Genomic DNA, 18713 nt, shown 5'->3' with positions numbered 1-18713 from the left:
TTGGGTGCTCTTTGGTTTACATGAAATTACAAGTGGTAATGCTGTGGCGCAGTTTTCCATGTATAACACTCTTTTTTACCTTTCCTTTTGCTTGCTTTTCTTTTCTGTGTCTCTTCCCTCTCCCCACATTTCATTTCCAAATGACCTCTTGACAGAACTTTCCACTTTCATTCTGTTGATTTGCATTGTGCAGTCAGGAAAATACAAACACTTTTATTTCTGAGATGTATTTATGATGTCACGAAAAAACTTTCTCATATTAGCCTCTTCTTTTTTCTCTTTCTTTATCTTTTCAGGTGTGTGTGCAACATTGACTGTTCTCAAACCAACTTCAATCCTCTTTGCGCTTCCGATGGGAAATCTTATGATAATGCATGTCAAATCAAAGAGGCATCATGCCAGAAACAGGAGAAAATTGAAGTCATGTCTTTGGGTCGATGTCAAGGTAACTCTCATAACAAAACTCATTTCAAAGAATGTTTTCAATTTTTGTTCAGGGAAAAAAAAAGAACCGGGGCTGGCTTCTTATTTGGCACTTCTTACATTTCCATTAGACTCTTGCAATTTATAGTGTAGAGCACAGGCTGCAGGAGGGAGCAGAGCCCTCCACGGTACAGATGCCAAGCGAGGCGTGAGGAGTGGTGCGCATAACCCTTCCCACACCCTGCCCACAGCGGCAGGGGACTGTCCAGCCCTGCACTGGTTTCAAAATCAGGCACCTGTACTTTGCCCAGAGCAGCTTGCCCAGAGCTCTGCCCTCTGGGTAGGAGCTGGAGCAGGGCAGCAGGAGAGCCCCACAGACACATCTTGCCACCCAGGATGGATCCTCTGTTGCTCCCTTAACTGGAGCAGCAGGAAACAATCTCAGGAGGCCGAAGACGTGCTCCCAAACACAGTGCTGGTGCTTGTTTCTCACGTGTCCTGTGCTGGGCCCATGAGGTGCCAAAGGTGCCTGGAAGGAAATTTTGCTAATAGCAGCTGAAGACTCTCTGTGTTTCTCCATGAATGCCATGCTTCTCTGTGCCCAGCTCATGGGCTACTGCATCAACTGTAACCCTTGAGCTGACTTTAAAAAGTCTTATTTTGTTCTAAAATAAAAATGAAGAAAATTTGCCTTTAAATAGCTCCCGTAAATAAAGTGTCTACCGAGGCTCAGACTCTTAACAGCTTTTTTCCCCTTAGCTTCTGACCTATAAATCCCCAGTACAACTACTTACAAGGACGTACCATACAGGTGTATTAAACACATTCTAGTTTATTCCTATCTCTTTAAAGTTAACCACCCTACATGGCAGTTCATTTCAGGCTACGTATTAAAACTCCCCAATTACTTCAAATAGAGCAGAAATGACAACTCCTGCTTCATACTGATATATTTATCCCAACTGCAATCTGTTATCACGTATTGTTAGAAAAAAATGTGTTTTCTTAATGGAAGATGTTTCATGTTTCATTCCAAAAAGCCGGATCCTGCTGTTTTCACCTGGCAGACCCAGGGGAGCCTTGCAGCCAGCAGCGATGCTGTGCATGCAAGAGAAGCTACATTTGCCTGGGCACTGGTGGATGGGGTATAGTCTGTATCAAGTACAGGCTCCCCAAGCAATTCAACATATTTCTTTTCACACAGATAATACTACAACAACTACAAAATCAGAAGATGGGCATTACGCAAGAACAGATTATGCAGGTACGGTTCCTATTCTGTGAGAATCACAATTCACAGGAACTTTCTAATTCTCTTTTGTCCTCCGTTTCCTAAGGTGAGGTGTTCTCATCTTCTAGTATGGTTTTCTTGGTTTACTTTAAGGAAACACTGTCTTCGCATTACTCTTTCTTTTGCTAGAAACGCTTTTTCTTCTTAATAAATGGGCTTCTTCCAATTTTGTAAACGTAGAGATATTCTGGCCATAAAACACCTGTTCTGGCAGTGGAAATAAGTATTGTAAACTACTTGCCAGAATTAGCAGACATTATGAAAGTTATTGAATCAGTGCACTAGATTATGCATGTTTTTGTCACGATATGCAGGTTTAAGAAAGTGAAAATCCAGAGCATAGCACAGCTGTGATACCATGAAACGTTGCTATAATAGTTAATATTACCTGTTGGTGTTTAACTATGAAGTTAAGAAGGTTCTTAAAATGTTTTTTTCCTAAGCGATAAATGGTTTTCATTTATTTAGAAGCTACAATAAAATATAATGGCTGAATAGCCTTATATGGTGTTTGAAATTAAAAACATGTAAATACTAGTGAGGTTTGGGAGACATATTTTACACCCTTTGCCTGGGAGGACTGATTTAGAAATTGAATTTGTGTGCGTGCGCGCGTGCACACATGCACGTGCATGCAGATATTCACAGCTCACACTGACAATTCAAGCCTTTGGGAAGGTATTGTGAAAATGGGTCAGGTGATGCATTCATTGCTTAAGGTTGTGATATTTCTGTGGTTTGAAAATATGTAGAGAGAGTAGGTGCAGATTGCTGGTTTTACCCGAGCAGCTTGCTGCATGGCTTAGGTGAAATCCAGCTGATGGCTTCACAGGTCTTAACATTTCTTACTGGGAGACTCCTCTGACAGTAGTTGATTCAGCTGGTCATCTCTTGTGAGGGCCCTTTATGCATGACGTCCCTGTGTTAATAGGGTACCCAGCCGTTAGAAATGATTGTTCTGTTCCTACTTAAAAATGGTGCGTGATGATTAAAACATAGATCTATGAATAAATCATGTCTCGGTGAGGCGGAGGAGTGCTAGGTGTTAGGGGTGGCTGCAGCATGAAGCAGAGAGAGTAGAAATTTCTGTGGAAAGTAAATGCTGGGATTCATTTCCAAAAGAGGAGCCCTCGTCCAGGTATTTCCTACTGGCAAGGAGCCCTTCCATGGGTGAAGAGAGAGTCATGCAAAGACAGAAAAGCCTTCAGTCTTTCCCCCACACCCTTGATTACTCTCAGCTTTTTTCTGGGAGGCAGCAGTCAGTTTTCTTAAAAGGCTGGAAAGGCTGATGTTGTACCCTGTGATGGACAGGAGATATGGAGAAGTAGGCCAAAATTATTTATTTTAAGTTAGAAATAAAGGCAAGTAATATTGTTGTGTTAAATCCTTTCTCTTCCTTGCTGGAGAACTGAGGAGAGCACTGGCACCCCCAAGACAAGATGAAGGCCTGCAGCCCCTTTTTAAATGTTGTGCAACCTGTCCTCCTCTGCTACTGTCCTGTGGTTTAGCATTAGGATGGCAGTGACCCACATCACCTAGAGAGGGGACAGCACATTTAAGCATGACGCAACCGAGTTGTAAGAAGAAGGGAGGAAAGGCAGGTTGAGGATTAGGGAGGAGGAGTAGATCACAGCGACGACGAGAGAAAGCCGAGTCATGGGTCACAGAGGAAGAGGTGCACAGAAGGCACCTTCAGCTCAAGTGGGCAGGAGGAAGAGAACAGCTCTTGCTTAGGAGAGAGATGATATTTCAGCCCACGCTTGAGAGGAGAGATGGTGGGCAGAAGAAAATGGATTGCAGTAAAACGTTGTCAGGGGTTGGGAGTCGAGCAGGGAACACGGGAGGAAACTGGGTTACTGGGCAGGGAGGACGGCAGAGCTGCGGCGCAGAGGAGCAGGTCTGTAGTGGAGGTGGTCTCCGAGTGCCAAGAGGTCAGAAGGAGTGTGGGAACAAAAGGTCCAGCGAGAGGTGGCGGGGGCCTGTGGAGAGGAGACAGGGCACCTTACTCCCCTAAAGCTGTGGGAGGGATGGAGACATCCTGAATCAGCAGTGAGGTCCAGTAGGTACCTCTTTTGCACAGGGAAGCACCATCATTGCACCTTGGCAAGCAGCTCCTCGAGGCTTCTGGTACGGCTCAGGCCCCAGTGGGCTTCTCGAGGGCAGTGACTGTGTCCCCTGGGTGGGTTTCATCAGGTACCATCCATTGATTTAACCTGAACCACAGTCACTTGCACCAGCTGATGTCTTCTTTTGGTGCACCTAACTATTATTCTTGCTTAAGTTTTCCATTTTTACATACGGTGACAGCATGCGGGGTGAAACTTGCAAGTTCATGCTGGGCAATCCACATGCCTCCAGCGTCCCCCAAATGTCTGTGGCATAACCCTGCCGGGAGACCCTAGGAGAAAGGGACCGCTGTATCAAAAAGCTTTAACAGCTCCAGCCTTTCAGAAATGGTGAGAAGGAAGGCAGCAGTATAAAAGTGAGGCTCAGTGAACATTCAGGCTTCAGCATTTGCCAGGCAGGAAGCTCCATGCCGTCCTCATATTCTTTCAAGTGCAGAAACATTTGATGTTGGCCATTGTAGGAATGTGGTACGTGCCACTTTTTTCCCACCTTCGTATCATCTCAGAAGGGAAATGCTGCCCTGACCATGTGAAGCTGTGTGTGAAAAAGCAGCAGTTCCTCAGCTGTTGTGCCTCTGAAGCAATTTGCCTGAGCCTGCACCTTTCCAGAGAATACCTTTGTTCTCTACCATTTAATGGCGCTAAAAATTGCTGAGACTGTGAGCACTACATGCTTTTAAAAACATTGACTCGTACGGACTGACTTTCCCAGGGGAGAAAATAGCAGTGGGCATAATTGATGTTGTCAATTATGCTAATGCAGCAGTGCCAAATGCTCTTTGCAGAGATTGTGGTAGCTGAGTGGTGTGGGTTTTTCCATAAACACCCCCGCACGCTCAATGTGGGGTCCCAGGAAGGCAGCCGCTTTGTGAACAACCACAAGTCCCAACACCCAGCTGATTTTTTTCATATTGAACTATTCAAACCGTCTGTTCAATCAGTGTCTTTGCTACCTCCTGTTCTTTCAAGCCCATTGATACTTGCAAAGAACACACAAATCTTTCAGAGAGTACTCGTTCCTTTGGAGCGTAAATCTTTGCATTAAGTTTGTATCGCCTTGGTTTTTTAAGGGCTCTCACTTTACACACACAAGATTTACTTTAGTATTGGAAATGCCTGACTAATGTCAGAGACACCCAGAAGGCAGTGACCCCTTTTTCAGCAAAGCAAATGTGGGGAGAGTAAGCCGTAGGTGGCCCTTCTGTAATGGTGTCTGCCTCTCCAGGTTCATCAGTCCCCCCTTGCCATGGCTGCATATGCAATACATGTCAGCACAGCGTCTGTACACGTGTGTGTTTGTGCTTCTCTCTGTGCAATTCTGGCCTCTCAATTTTCTGAACCCCCAAAGTATTTATTAGACTTGGCGGGATTTTCACTCTTTTCAACAAATGGCAGATTGTTGGCATTGATCAAGTTGGTGAAATAAGATTCGGTTTTAGTGGTTTTTTCCCCTCAAATCCAATAGAAATACACTTTATCTTGCATTTAAACATTTTAAGCGTAATGTATGTTTTGGAATGTAGTGCCTGCGCTGAAAGTCCTGTGACTGATGTTTTCTTGAATTTCCTCATTATATGCGTAAAGAAGTTGGCTGTTTCGGTGGCATTTTTGCATTCAGAGTCTGGGCAATCAAGGAGTTCTCATCTTGTTTATTCATTTGCCTATTTATTTTTATTCTTCAATATTTATAGTCCCTTCTTAAGATCTGGATATTAGCAATTATCCCCCTAACTGATTTTATCCTTTCTCATTATCAGATTACAGAGATTTTTTTCAAGCCATTTTGAGCACTATAAAGAATAAGTCAGTATGGATGAGCCATATTTCAATATTATATATTCATGAAAATTGTCAGCGGAGACACTGACAAATTTGATAGACCTATTCAATAATATCATCTTCCAGGCCAGACAAACCTCCCTATATGAGCATTGATTAGATCAAGTCTCAGCAGCCAAACGCCAGCAGCACAGCAAAGCTGATGGAAAGGGGAAGAAGGCGTTTTCAGGCCTGATAGTCTCCTTTGGTAAAAAACGCGCATCCGCAAATGATCAGTTTGGGCCACTTTTTTGGGTTCCCCGGTGGCGCTAAACCCTCCCTCGGCAGAAGCCTTGGGTGGTGCCGTCTGCGATCTTGGCTAGTCCGGTGACTCTCTCACAGGCAGTGCCGTGGCCCTTCTTGCTGATGCTGTTGCTGTGCCCAGGAAACGCTAACGAGCACAAAATGCTGCACGTCTGCTCATGGCTGCTCTGTTCCCTGCTCTCCCTCCTGGTTTCCCATGAGATTTCAAATCTACATGACAGGCTTGGATCTTTTTCAGACCACTTTCTGGCACTGGGGCCTTCCTGGCACTACTGGAGGTGCTCAGGCAAGTAATCCGGCAGATGGCTGTGTTGCCCAAGCAAACTGAACGCTCCACCAAAAAGGGCAAAATCCATCTGTGTCAACACATCATCTTCCCTCGGCTGGGCCAGGGCTGTGGGATGAAGGCCACGGGAGCCATCACAGATTGCCTACTCCAAGGATAAAGAAGAGTCTTGGACTCTTCAAAGAGTCTCTTCAAAAGTCCAAGAGTATTGGTCTCCAAATTAAATACGTAATATTTATATCTGAGGAAAGAAAACTATCCTAAAACTTTACCAAAACCCTGACTCTGCATCGTTAACTTCTAATCCCTTTGAGTGGGAGAACAAGCCGTGCCTATCAAAGAAAATGCGGAGAACTGGCAGCGGTGCACTGACCCAGCACATGTGAGAAGCACTGGGGTGTGATGCATCCCTTTCTTCCCAGGCTCGATACAGAGCCCACTGAATTCAGTCACAGTCTTCATTGTCTGTAATAGGCCTGGAGAGCGGCCAGGAATCAGAACAGCAGTGCTGAATTTCTATACAGTGACATATTTTTTTTTCCCCAGGAACAAAATACGAGAACTTCAAACTAGATTCCTTCTCCAGATTATAACATTTTCAAAGTAGGTTAAATTTTGAGTGCAAACCACTTGACATTGTCCCTTTAAATTGAATTTTGTGTCTACTACCATGTCAGCCATTGCCTAAACTGGTGAAGAATAATAAAGCCCCAGAGCTTAGCTATGGAATATAAACTATCATGCAGTTTTGCTCTGCCTTTGTGAACCAGGCTTTCCTTTCTTCTTAATGGAATTAGCAAGTGAGACATAGAGCTGAGCACTGCACATCCATCACAGCTAGAGAGAAACCATTTCTCATCTGCAGCTATGTAAAAATGCTGGGGAAATTGCATCCTTGCATATGCAGATTTGCTTGGCTTTCGATTCCATAGACTCCAAGTCAGAGGTTGTCACACTAAACAAATGGATTATTTAGGAAGCGTTCCTGCTTTTCCATCAAATCACTTAAAACTTGAAAAAAACCACATTTTAATATTTTGACAGCTGTGTGGCAGCATGAATGCTGTCTAGCTGCGGTCTCCACCTGCGCTCAAACACAGGCACACACGCTCCTGGCATTTGGGAGTAGAAGAATAATACAATTGATATATTCTTTAAGAAATGTGAAGCTTTTAAATGTTGCTGCAATTGTTAGTTGCATTTACAAGTGCAAGGTTTTATGAAAATATACCTAAGTTTTATGCACAGTGAAAGTCCACAAAAGGTGGCAGATGAGCTCTACAAAATAAAGAGAAAAAAAAACCAGTAGAAATTGTATTTCAGGCTGTACAGTTTAGGAGGTTTTGGCCTGTGACTTGAGGAAAGCAATGAGGGCACCTCCCTTCAGGAGGTGTGACTATATTACACCCCACAGGCCTGAATGTCCTTTAAGATGTCTGATTGTTCAGCAGTATAGATGTCTACAAATAGCTGAAGTCTGGGGCACATAAACTCAAGATGGTGTAAGAACAGGGCCGGTCTCCACTTATAAAATAATTTCCTAATAGACTCAGGTGGAGAAGGCATTGTTTTGCCCACCTAATCCAGGCACTCCTGACAGAAAAGTTTTCAAAAATAGAACAAAGGAAATGTCTCAGCTCATTGCTTCCAAAATCAAGCTCAAATTTACCATCATGGAAAGTAGTATAGTGTTTACTCGGGAGTAATAACTATGTGTAGCTTAGTTTAATATATGGAGTACTATAAAACACAGATAAGAAAACTATTCCTATTCTGGGTTTCTTCTGAGTGATTTTCAAAGGTGAGAGAGAGATCACGGTGGTCTCCAGCCCTTCCACTGCCTTGCAGCTCCTCCACTGTTGTTGATATCCAGAGGAAAATGTAAAAAGTAGAGATAGAGGCCAGCTGGTAGGTTAATAAATCTTGTTGTCACCTACTTCTGAATTAAAATCTGAGTAGCCCGCAGAGTCAGTCCCAACTACTCACTTGGCCCCCAAACCTTCACTTGTCCCGGGTACTTTTTTTAAATGAAAAATTGCAGCTGTTTCTTTTTGTAATTTAACTCCTGGTTTTCAAAAGTTGGAGTGCAGGAAGTCTCACTCCAGCATTTTTCTGTGTCATCAGGAGGACCGGATGCCTTATTTCTAAAATATGAAAAACCAGGGCATTAATGCATTTATCTAGTGGTAGGCACTGCAGCGTCGGCTACCCCAAGTGTTTTTCTTCTATAGAACACTCTCAAATTTATCTTCAGATCCTGCTTGGCTCCATCTTACTGAAATCTACATAATATTTTTGGAATAGGAGATGGGCACGCTGTTGTAGAGGTCACATAATAACCTCACAAACAAGTCCCATGCCAGGAAGGAAGCTGCAGCACTCCGGAGCACCACGCCATGTGATTTAACAGCAATTACTCCTAACAGTCTTTTCCTGAGAAGCATGCAAAATCAAAACAGCCTTATGGAGATTTTAAAAACAAGCAATAGGGAGAGAGAAATATTGCTCATTTAATCTGCCAGCCTCAAGAGAATACCTCACTTTTTATGAGAGTTCTCCGTTAACTTTGAATCACATATGCTAAGCTTGGTAAAATGTGCCTTGTTTGGGGGGATTTCTTTTTTTTTGTGGTTTTATAATGAGAGAAATTGTGCCTTTTCATTACTTACGATTTCCCAGTGTCATGCTCATGGAACCTGTAATTGTTAGCATTAAAACTTAAATTAGGTCTCAGGTGAACTGCTAGACATCTCTTTACCTAGACTGATGTAGCTCAAGGAAAAAGAGCATTTCCATTTGTGCCTTTAAAGCTTAGCCCTTAATTTAGTCACTAATGAATGTGAATCAGAAGTTGCAGAATTCATTTGTGCTTTCTTCCCGTAATAAACAAATTCAGTAATGTCATGAGTGAACATTATAAAGCAAGCTATTTGATTTGTGTAGAAGCTCAGTAGCCTGAAAATTCAGTATGTCCAGGCTAAGAATTTGATCTGTAGGAAGCAAGTACCAACTTGTAACCAATATTGGCATGGGCAGCCTAAAAAATACGAAATCAGACCAAGCTATTTTACTGGTTAGCAGCCCTGAAGTATTTAAGTCCTGGAAATGAATTCAGAAGTAAAGCTTCATCAAGATTTGGTGTGAGGGTGGAGTCTGTAATGCAGGTATATTTCTCCATCTGGGGTTTCCTTCAGAACTGTGCAAAATTCATAGCTTGCTCCAAAGACTGTCTCCCGCTTCTTCTGCTTCCCCAAGACCGTGTACCTTGCTGGTTGTTTTTTCCCTTGTACCATCATGTAAGTAGTCTTTTGTAACATTTTGTTCTGTTAAAAGGTTATGGTTAAAACCAGAAATTTTATGTGCAATAGAGATGAGCAGATCTGAGTTCACATAGGCATTTCTACAGATTCTTCCATTTAGTGTGCCAGTCCATAAACACATCATGTATCATTTACATATGTTTTGTCTTATTTGGAGCATAGAAACCCATCTTCCTGAGCAAATCTGAGCCTTTCAGTACCTGCTGATCTTTTTGTCCTCCGCTCAGTACCTGCGTTTTGCTTAGAAAAATGAATAAGCTCAGAGGGAGATAGAACTTGCAGGAAAAAAAGGACACTTTCCTGCTTACAGATAGAAATGTGATCCCTAAAACTCAACACAACTTGAATTGTGCCTGATTTCTCAAGTTGTCTTTAACCAGATGCTTCTTTCTAAATAGGACCTCTAATGACAAGGGATATGCAGGAGAAATGAATGCAGGAAGGGACCCTGGGAAAAACATTTTCATGGTTTGCAGTCATGCTAGTTGTTATGCTCTAGTTAAAGCCACTCCCAGAATTTGTTTTTCCCAACCTTTATTTTCAGAGGTTTATGGAAATGAAGATCCAGCAACATGATCCACAACCACTGATCAGCTGCCTTTGACATATGGAATATGTGCCATAATACTTGGCCCCACAGAGCATGAGGGCTCTGCCACTGTGAAAGAATTTACAGTTATCAAAAAAAGGTCATTTTATATCTGACTAAATCACATTGTGGCACCTAGTTAATACTGTATCTTTGCCACTTCTTAGATGAGACACCCCCCACTTGCAGGCCCGCCCTTTGAGATATACCAGCATTAAATAACAGGGCTCTGTATTAACTCCATCTAACAATGCAGGAAGAGTGCGGCCACAGTCTGGTTTTCACAGATCTGTACGTAAATTTACTGCAGACAGCCCCAAACCCACTTCACATCAGAAGTCACAGGGAAGCTTGGATTCTTCTCCCTCTGGGGTCTAGAAAAAACGTGCGGGCTGGTTCTTCTCTGGGACCAACAAAAGCACGTAGTAGGTACAGTCTGAGACTTGCTGTGGCACAGGGTGGTGGCAGACGTGACTCTCCAATACTCTGTTTCGGCGGCTGGGTTTCACTCTGTGTCAGCTGTGGTGCTGTTTTAGGTATCGGTCTGTAACTCCTAGCACTTCATCCTCATGCCAGGAAGGTGGTAGACACCAACTGTCTTTGGCCTTTTGACATCTTGGTGAAGGCATTTTCCTTTTGATAGCATCTTCTTTCCCTTCTCCACCCCCTTGCCTCCCCTACAAGAAAGGAAAGTAAAAAAACTATTTGAGACAAGACTCTGTCAATCGTCCCCAAGGAATAGGCTGGGAAAATTAATCCTGTTGTCTGGATTTGGGGAGGAATTCCGCTCGCCCTCAGTTCCACCCTTCCTCTGGGCCCCAGGCACTTTGATTAGCTCAAGAGTTGTCCTTGAAGGATGCTGTTCGAGATGGTGCACAGCAGCTGTTTGCCATCCATGACACTAGTTTGAATTAGTTAATGGATATCGAGGAGTACCACAGTGTATTTTTATGCCTAGCAGCTCTATTTTAGGCCTAGTTTCTGTAAATCTGCTGTTAGGAATTACAGAGCCTTCCCAAGGATTTGAGAGTTAAAGTTATAATGAGATGCTAGAATATCCGTTTTCAGGAAACATCAACATTTAAATATTTGTGTTTGATCTACTCTGAAATGTAAAAAAAAAAATATTTTGAAATATTTATAGAACCGAATTTCTTCAGAATTTTGTTTCGTGGGATGTTTTGGCATTCTTTATGAAATGTTAGATATCAAAATACCATGAGATGAAAGCATATGACAGTTGTAATAAATAAGTTGTATAGTAAGGAAAGTTGCTACTCAGAACTGACTGAAACATCATCTTTTCTAGAATGAGTATCATCATGTCAAATTACAATACAAACACAAGATAATTTGATCATTTAGGCACGTGAAATGGTAACCTGAGCCTTAAAATAACAAAGTCTTTCACCTAGACTCAGGAAGTATAAGTGCCTCTGGTAGAATGAAAAGAAATACAGTTGGGGAAGAAAAGAAGGAGCTGGTATGTTTATTTTTAATAGACCTTCAGAATTAGACTACATGGAGACAAGTAGCAATTTTTGCTAGTTTAATAGATTTGAGTAAAGACAGACAAATATCTTGCCACACCAGTTTCACTTTGCTGATGGTTCCACATCTTTTCATTGAATGCGTCTGCTAAAACCCACATCTTGTACTGATTGTTCGAGCAATGCAACATAACTATTCTTTTTGTATTTCTTAACGTTTAGTGTATGAGACACTGTAACCACCAGTGACAGAAATTTGTTACTTAAGAAAAATGGAAATGGTTTATAGGAAGTAGGAAATTCTGTGGGAGATGCAGCATTTTGAATATCAGCTATACCTTCTCCCATACTTCTGTCCATAGAAGCATTTCTCTGCATTCGGGAGAAACCCAGCCTTGGCAGTTTGAGGCGCACATCCGTACCACTGAGCAAGTGGAAGCGCTCTTAATAACCCAGCAGCATTTACCTGCTTAGCAAGGTGACTTCTTACACACTTGGGCTGTCATTTTACCATGTACCCATGAGCGTTAAGTTAGTGTGAAACTCTCTTCCTGGAAATACAACAGCTGTAAACGAAATGTGCTATTACAGAACCAGTGGCAGTGCATTTCAGAATGTTATCAGCACTGAATCGAAATGCACTTCTTTGCCTACTGCTGCTATCAGCAGCCTTAGCCATTTTAGACAGCATTACATAATGGCAAAATATTTTTCAGGAGGGAAAAAAAAATTAAAACCCTCCCTATGGTTTTAATCTCCCTCTTTTATTTTGTCTGTAGCTTTAAAGCTGTGTCAGGTGTACATCAAAAACACCCCCTCCCCGGGGTATTTCACTTTCAATTTCATTTAATAATGGACGTGTACTTCCATCTAGCTAGGATAGGAAAGGATTAAATAAAAAACACTGTTCTAAAATCAAGTAGGAGAAGTCTAGCCTGTCTCTGTGTGCTCTGCAAATGAAGTAGCCATCGAAGGGCTTGTTATTAGTCTATAATATCAAAACTGATAAACTATTAGTGTTTTGTCAGGCGTGATATATGCTAAACATTTTCCTCTGCAGATTGCCTCAACAAGAACTGTGACTGTTTTTAGACACATCTGGCACTGCAGATTTTTTTCCATCCTGCATTTCAGTGATTTAAAGGGCCTTGGCTGGGCAGAAGGATGTCAGCTGTTTGGTTTAAAATACTGTTATAAGAGTGCATAAGATTTAAAGAGGCAGTAGGTAAAATTCTGGCCTTGCTGAAGCTAATGGCAGAACAGCCATTGAATTTAATGGCTTTGTGATTTCTCTGTATGGCTTTTTCATCCATTTTTATTCTTAGTAAATTTTCCATTTCCCAAAATTGCCCCTTTGTTTCCATTCAGCTTCTCCCACTTTGAATATTAGCTCTAGGAGTGAGCGCTGAGATAAAATACCAAACCCTTTATTTACACAAATGCCATCTCTACAGCTCACTTCTGTGACGCTTCTGTAAGACAATAATGGGTGCGGGCATATAAAAACAGTAAATGCAGGTATTCATTTATAAAAAAGATGTTCTTAATAGACTCTTCTGGCTGTGCTTCAAAATGGGCTGTGTGACCAGTGATGAATCTCAGGACTTCTGTGGTGTAGAGAAGCTGTTCTGTTCTTTATGGAAAGAAAGAGCCGGGCAAGCTCTGCGCTCACGTTGTGTCCTGTCACACCAAAATACATCGACATGTAGAGGTGGGGAGAGCTGTGGGGTCTGAAGAAAAGAGTTGGATGGGAGATGGACATCACAAGGCAACCAGTGACGATCTGCAATTGGCTTATGTCAGCAGACAGAGTCTGAGCTGGGTCAGTGGAAAAGTCACTTCAAGGACATTGTGCTTCTGGAAGAGTTTGCACTCATCAGACAAGAGGTGGTGGCTTCGTGTCTTCAGTGCTATGTGTGCCCTGGAGGAGTCTCTCTCAGCTCCGGATAGGCACCAAGTACGTTCTGCAGTGCTGGGTGGTCTCCTCACCGCATCTCAGAGACCAGTTACTGCCTGATAGACCTTTGGTATTTGAATAATAGACAAAAAGCTTAAATTGGTACAGCGCAATTTAGACCCTTTTCTTGCAAAACCAAGAACGTGCAAAGGTTTTGGCTTTGTCCTGCCATTGCCGAGTTTCATGACAGATGGGAAACAAAGTGTATCTTTGGTAAATTAGATAAAAGAATATAGCAGGTTTTGTTGAGGGTGGCATTTTATATTGTTTTACCATTTTCTCCTACACTTAAAATTAGGAATAGTAAGGGATATCTTTCTAGCTTCAGGCATGGGAAAGGAAACATATTGAACTCCTGATTATTGAGTAGGAATTTCTAACGTATAGTCTGCTAAAAACTGATCCTCTCAGCAGCCACAAAAGATTTTAACAATAGAACTGGGCAGATACAGAAAGCAAAGTTGTAGACTGTGTGGACCCATTGCCATCACAGTTTTACAATGCAGGACTCAGGGGAGACAGGTGAGTAAAAATAGAGACAGAGCAGGATTCATCCCTCAGCAACTGTAGTGCTTTGTTTTTTCTGGAGGAGTGATCACAGTTTCGCAACATGCCAATAAAATGTATTTACTGTTCTGAATAGCCCGAACAAAAGCAGCAAAAAGCATGACTGAAACCACACTTTTAGCCAACAACAGTCATATCTCTGAGTAGTCACAGGCCATTCAGGGTCATGTTCTGGCAACTAAAATAACCAAGAGATGCACAAAGGATTTGCCAGGCATATGATTCAGGAAGCATTCAAAAATACCACATATAGGAATTATGTATTTTTATTTCCGTCTCCTATTTTCTTACACACACTTGCCCCAAATTCTGCAGCTCTTTCTTCAGTTTCCTGGATTAATTCTCTTGGGCAGCATGTTTTTACAAGCACAGATGCTACTTTGGAAAAAAAGAAAGGAGGGAAGGGAGCCAAATGGGTGTCACACTCCAGTTTGGCAGCACCTTACCAACATGTGCCCCCCCCCCCCCCAAAAAAAAAGGGGGGGAAAAAAAGACTGCTTTTAGTAATCAAAACTGAATATAAAATTAGTGCAAAACCTTCAGGTTGTCAAAAGGACTGAAGGAAATGCCTTGTGGCCAAAATGACATCCCTGACCTACTTGTCTTTGCTGTCACATACCTGAGTAACCTTTCCATCTCTGTGCCTTCCATCAAACCTCTCTGACAGTTTTGCCATTCATACTTGCTTTCAGTTGTAATTTTTTGAGTTTGTTTGAAGTGCGCAACCAAAAAGTAAATTCTCATAATGTTGTGCTGGCAGGCCTAAATATAAGACAGAGACCTTTTTAAATACTGCTTCTTGCTGTCCATTGATCTCCACAGGAAACAATCCATTCAGACCTGGAGTTCCTATTGGAATTAGGGGACAGCCTGGTAATTGGATTAGGGTGCACTTTTATTTGCAGCAGTTTCTCAAAATGAAGCTCCTGTTTTGTTTCATGGATCACCTGCCCAATCTTTCTGCCAGTAAAAGTCACTCACGTAGCTGAAGAGTCAATGTGAGGATTGATGGAAAATGCAGCTTCATGTTACATAAGATGTACGTGTTCCTCTGAATATGATCAGGTAGATGCAGATGATAAGTGCATCTCCACACAAACATGGAAACGTGCTTTGTTAATCCACAGTTAAATTGCTTAAAAGCAATTTTTATCAATGTAGCCCTTAAAAATTGGAAGAGCCTCTAGTTGCATCAGTACTTAAATTCCTGCCAGCCATCTGCATAGGTGTCAAAGAGGGAATAACTTCAGGACACTGGGATTGCATGTATGAATTGGAGACCTTTGGAGTCTACATGATTGTAGGGTATGGAGGGGAGAGGAAAAAACTGTATTTGACTTCCATATTTCCCGAGATGGGTTGGAAATTTACAGGTGTAAATTTACAGGTGTAAATTTACAGTTAAATTTACAGGTGTACTCCCAGCAACACACTGGGCTTGATTGTGTATGGAGAATGAGTTAGCCTGGTGGCACTTGCAAGGCCGTAACTTAGGGGACTACAACAACCTGTTTTACTAGTCCTCCAGAACAAATCTGCACCAAAATTGTTGTTTGTAACTCTTGCCCAATCTAGCATTTTCTTCCATCAGAAGATATGCATACTTTGTCCCACTGTGTTTATGAAAGATGTCCTTAGACAGTTGAATTTACGTATAGCCCTTCAGAGCCGTACAGCAGTTGCAGCCGGTGGCAGCCTACCCTAGTGTGAGCCATGTTGCCCTCCAGCCACGCAGAGTCCCACCAGGCACTGAGAGCACTCACACCTCATTTCTCCCATTTCATCATCCCCATGGAGGAAACGGTATGTCCTAGGTGGGCAGAGCTGCACTGGCAAGCCGAATCCTTTTTTTCCAGATGGGCAGTGAAGGCGCAGCCGTCCCCGAGCCCCCTCCCCGCACACCCGTGGCTGGGGGACAGGAGACATCGTTAGTCATGCGACTGTCCCCCGGGGAGGTGCCAGCAAAATGATCTTGCTCCCTCCACACATCAATATTCTTGACACCTGTCTTAAAACTTAGGTCATGCATATCCATCTACTCTTTGAAAAGTGTCAGAAGGGTACAAATATCCCTTCACTATTTTTAGGGCCATATCAAAAGTATTTATCAGCTTTCTGGCACCTCATGCCATTTGTCATATTTGATGCTATCTACCAGTTGGCAGGGAAGGAGGATGAAGTCCTTCAGAAACATAGTGGCAGATGAGTGAAACTCCATCAGCTAAGACCACAGTCGTGGTGACTCCCAAGGGGTGGTTTTGCCTGTTGTCGCAGTCGGGAAGCGCCTGTCGTGGTCCCCCAACAGCAGGTGGAGCAGGGGCTCGAGGGAGCGGCTCGTCCTCACCTTGGCGTTTGCCCACCCATGGGGTGGCGGGGATATGGAGGAGGTCTGCTCGCAGCCATGGAGCATGGCTGAGCTATGACAGAGGAGGATAGCTGATGGCTGGTGACTCCACCATCCGCTCTGCATGCCATCAGCACTCCCACGCCGCCCGGTGACACCGAAAGACCGCTTCCTTCAGCGCACACCCTTGGCTGTGCACCCCAGCACAAATGTGTACGAGGATGGGGCTCAATCTGTGTATTATACATAATTCATACTACTCAGGCTAGGTAGTACGTGAGAGGTGTTGAGATTCTTGTTTTTCCGTACACACGTTGCCAACGGGAAGCTCTTCCAGCTCCTCTGTAGCACATCCTCGAGGCCCCACATCGGGCAGCTCTTTAATGTGCAGGTAACATGTTCGTCCGCCTCATGCCACAGAACTGGGCTGGTTTCCTAGTGCTGTTGGTTTTTAGAAGGCAATGTATTCAGGTTGAAACTTTGCCCACATACCATCTGCTTCAGCCTTGTCTTTCTTTGACAAGAAAGCTGAATATATAATGTCCACTTGGCTTTCCCGATGTTACATAAGGTTGTGGTTTTGTGTTAGGTTTGCAGTTTTGGAGCTCCTCAGCAGCTCTTGCAACAAGCTCCTGCTCTTGTTTTCAAGTGAAAGATCAGTGACAAAAATCAATACCGTCTTCATAGCTATAATGAATGTGACCCACAGCCTTTTTTAGGATGACCACAAGCTGCCATCATATGTCTGAGGCCTATTTGCAAATATTGATTTGTATTGCAGATTATCTGTAGCCATTTCATATGAAAGCTTGAGGTCTTGCAGTTTTGCTCTCTGTGCTCAGTTTAGTGTCAAAGGTACAACTATAAATCAAAAGACCTGCCCATACACACTATTGATAGCCAAGGTTGCCAAGTTATGAAAATGAGGTGTTTCAATGAGGTTTTTTTAAGCTTCTTAAGAAGGATCGTTCTCAGAAAGCTCCAATTGAGTGAAAGCACTGCTTTGGAGTCACAGCAGACTCTGTTTACTCGAAGTGGGGAAAAAAAAGTGGAACCTTCATATGCAAATGTATGGCATTTGGAAATGTCATATAGCCACATCTACATATAAATAAGCCGCTCTCTGAGTCCTGCACTAGCGAGGCTGCTTTGATATAGAAATTGCATAGTAGCACACAAAGCAGAAACAGCAGGACACCACTCAGTCAAGTTCAGGGAGTTTTGTTCCTTAATCACCACTTAACTAAGTTAACTAATATCGCTTCGTGTTAGACCAGGAACGGTTGTGAATAGCTGCTGTTTGGTTTTGCTGCTAGGAAGAAGCGTGCGTTTGTACGTGCGGCATGGGGCTGTGCGGTAGGGCCAATGGTCTGGCTCCTGTGCCCCAGAAGATAGTGCTGAACATAGAGTTGCTTCCTATGTCAGCATCCCTCCTAGCTACCGTCTGCCTTGTTTTGTAGATCCATGCCTGCTTGCTCTGAAGGTGACATGATTTGGTCATATAAAGAAGCATCTGCTACTGCTAACATCTACGTACTGGGATGTTATTTCCATCTCTGTTTAATCTGGTATTAAAAAGTAAATTGCTATTCTCAAGCGTACTTTTTCAGAGAGGAAGACATAGAGAGGAGCCTTGGTCCGGTTCCCACTGCCCATTTTTTACCCCCTCCAGCACTGGCACTAATGAGTAGCTCGAGGAGAGGCGGATGGGAGGGAAAGCGAGCCGTCAGGTGCCCTGTTGGGAGGAATTTCTCACAGAGGGGTGACACACACTCTGCTTGTGCCGTGCTGCGTGTGATGGATACGGCATTCGCCCCTCTGCCTTCAGGCACACAGCCTAATTGGAGAGAACCTCACAAATCTCTAAACTGACACCAACTTTTTTTCAACAGAGAATTACAATAATAATAAGGTTAACTCATCCTCTAAGGGCTCTGTCATGAGCTGTCTAAGGAGATCATACGCAAGGAGAAAAACTATGACTTTATTCCTTTATATGGCTGGTTTCTGAAGGGGGAGGAAGCCGCTCCCATGGGGCCGGCGGCATCTCTCTTAGACAGGGGGATCCGAGTGAAGGGAACATCAGCGGCGTGCCAAAAACAAAGACTAGCTGAGTTGGCACAAAGAGGGATTTAATCTATTCTAGGAATGGGGTTAACACAGATTTATTCAATCCTCGCACAAAAGAAGGAAGCACAAACTGTAAGGGCCCCTTTACCCAGGGCTTTGATAAATCCA

The 18713-nt window shown here is 43.1% G+C and overlaps 1 protein-coding gene across 1 annotated transcript in view; it reads left to right on the top strand.

Annotated features, from left to right (window-relative positions):
- Window positions 1-18713, top strand: part of TMEFF2 (transmembrane protein with EGF like and two follistatin like domains 2) — a 132528-nt gene that overhangs the window by 97639 nt on the left and 16176 nt on the right. Inside the window, exons 6-7 of the mRNA XM_049794186.1 lie at window positions 297-445; window positions 1628-1687. Of these exons, the coding sequence (XP_049650143.1) occupies window positions 297-445; window positions 1628-1687 (209 nt within the window). The remainder of the gene's footprint in view (window positions 1-296; window positions 446-1627; window positions 1688-18713) is intronic.

This window comes from Accipiter gentilis, chromosome 1, assembly GCF_929443795.1.
Source record: "Accipiter gentilis chromosome 1, bAccGen1.1, whole genome shotgun sequence".
Taxonomy (NCBI): Eukaryota; Metazoa; Chordata; class Aves; order Accipitriformes; family Accipitridae; genus Astur; species Astur gentilis.
This window is presented reverse-complemented; position numbering and strand designations above follow the sequence as displayed.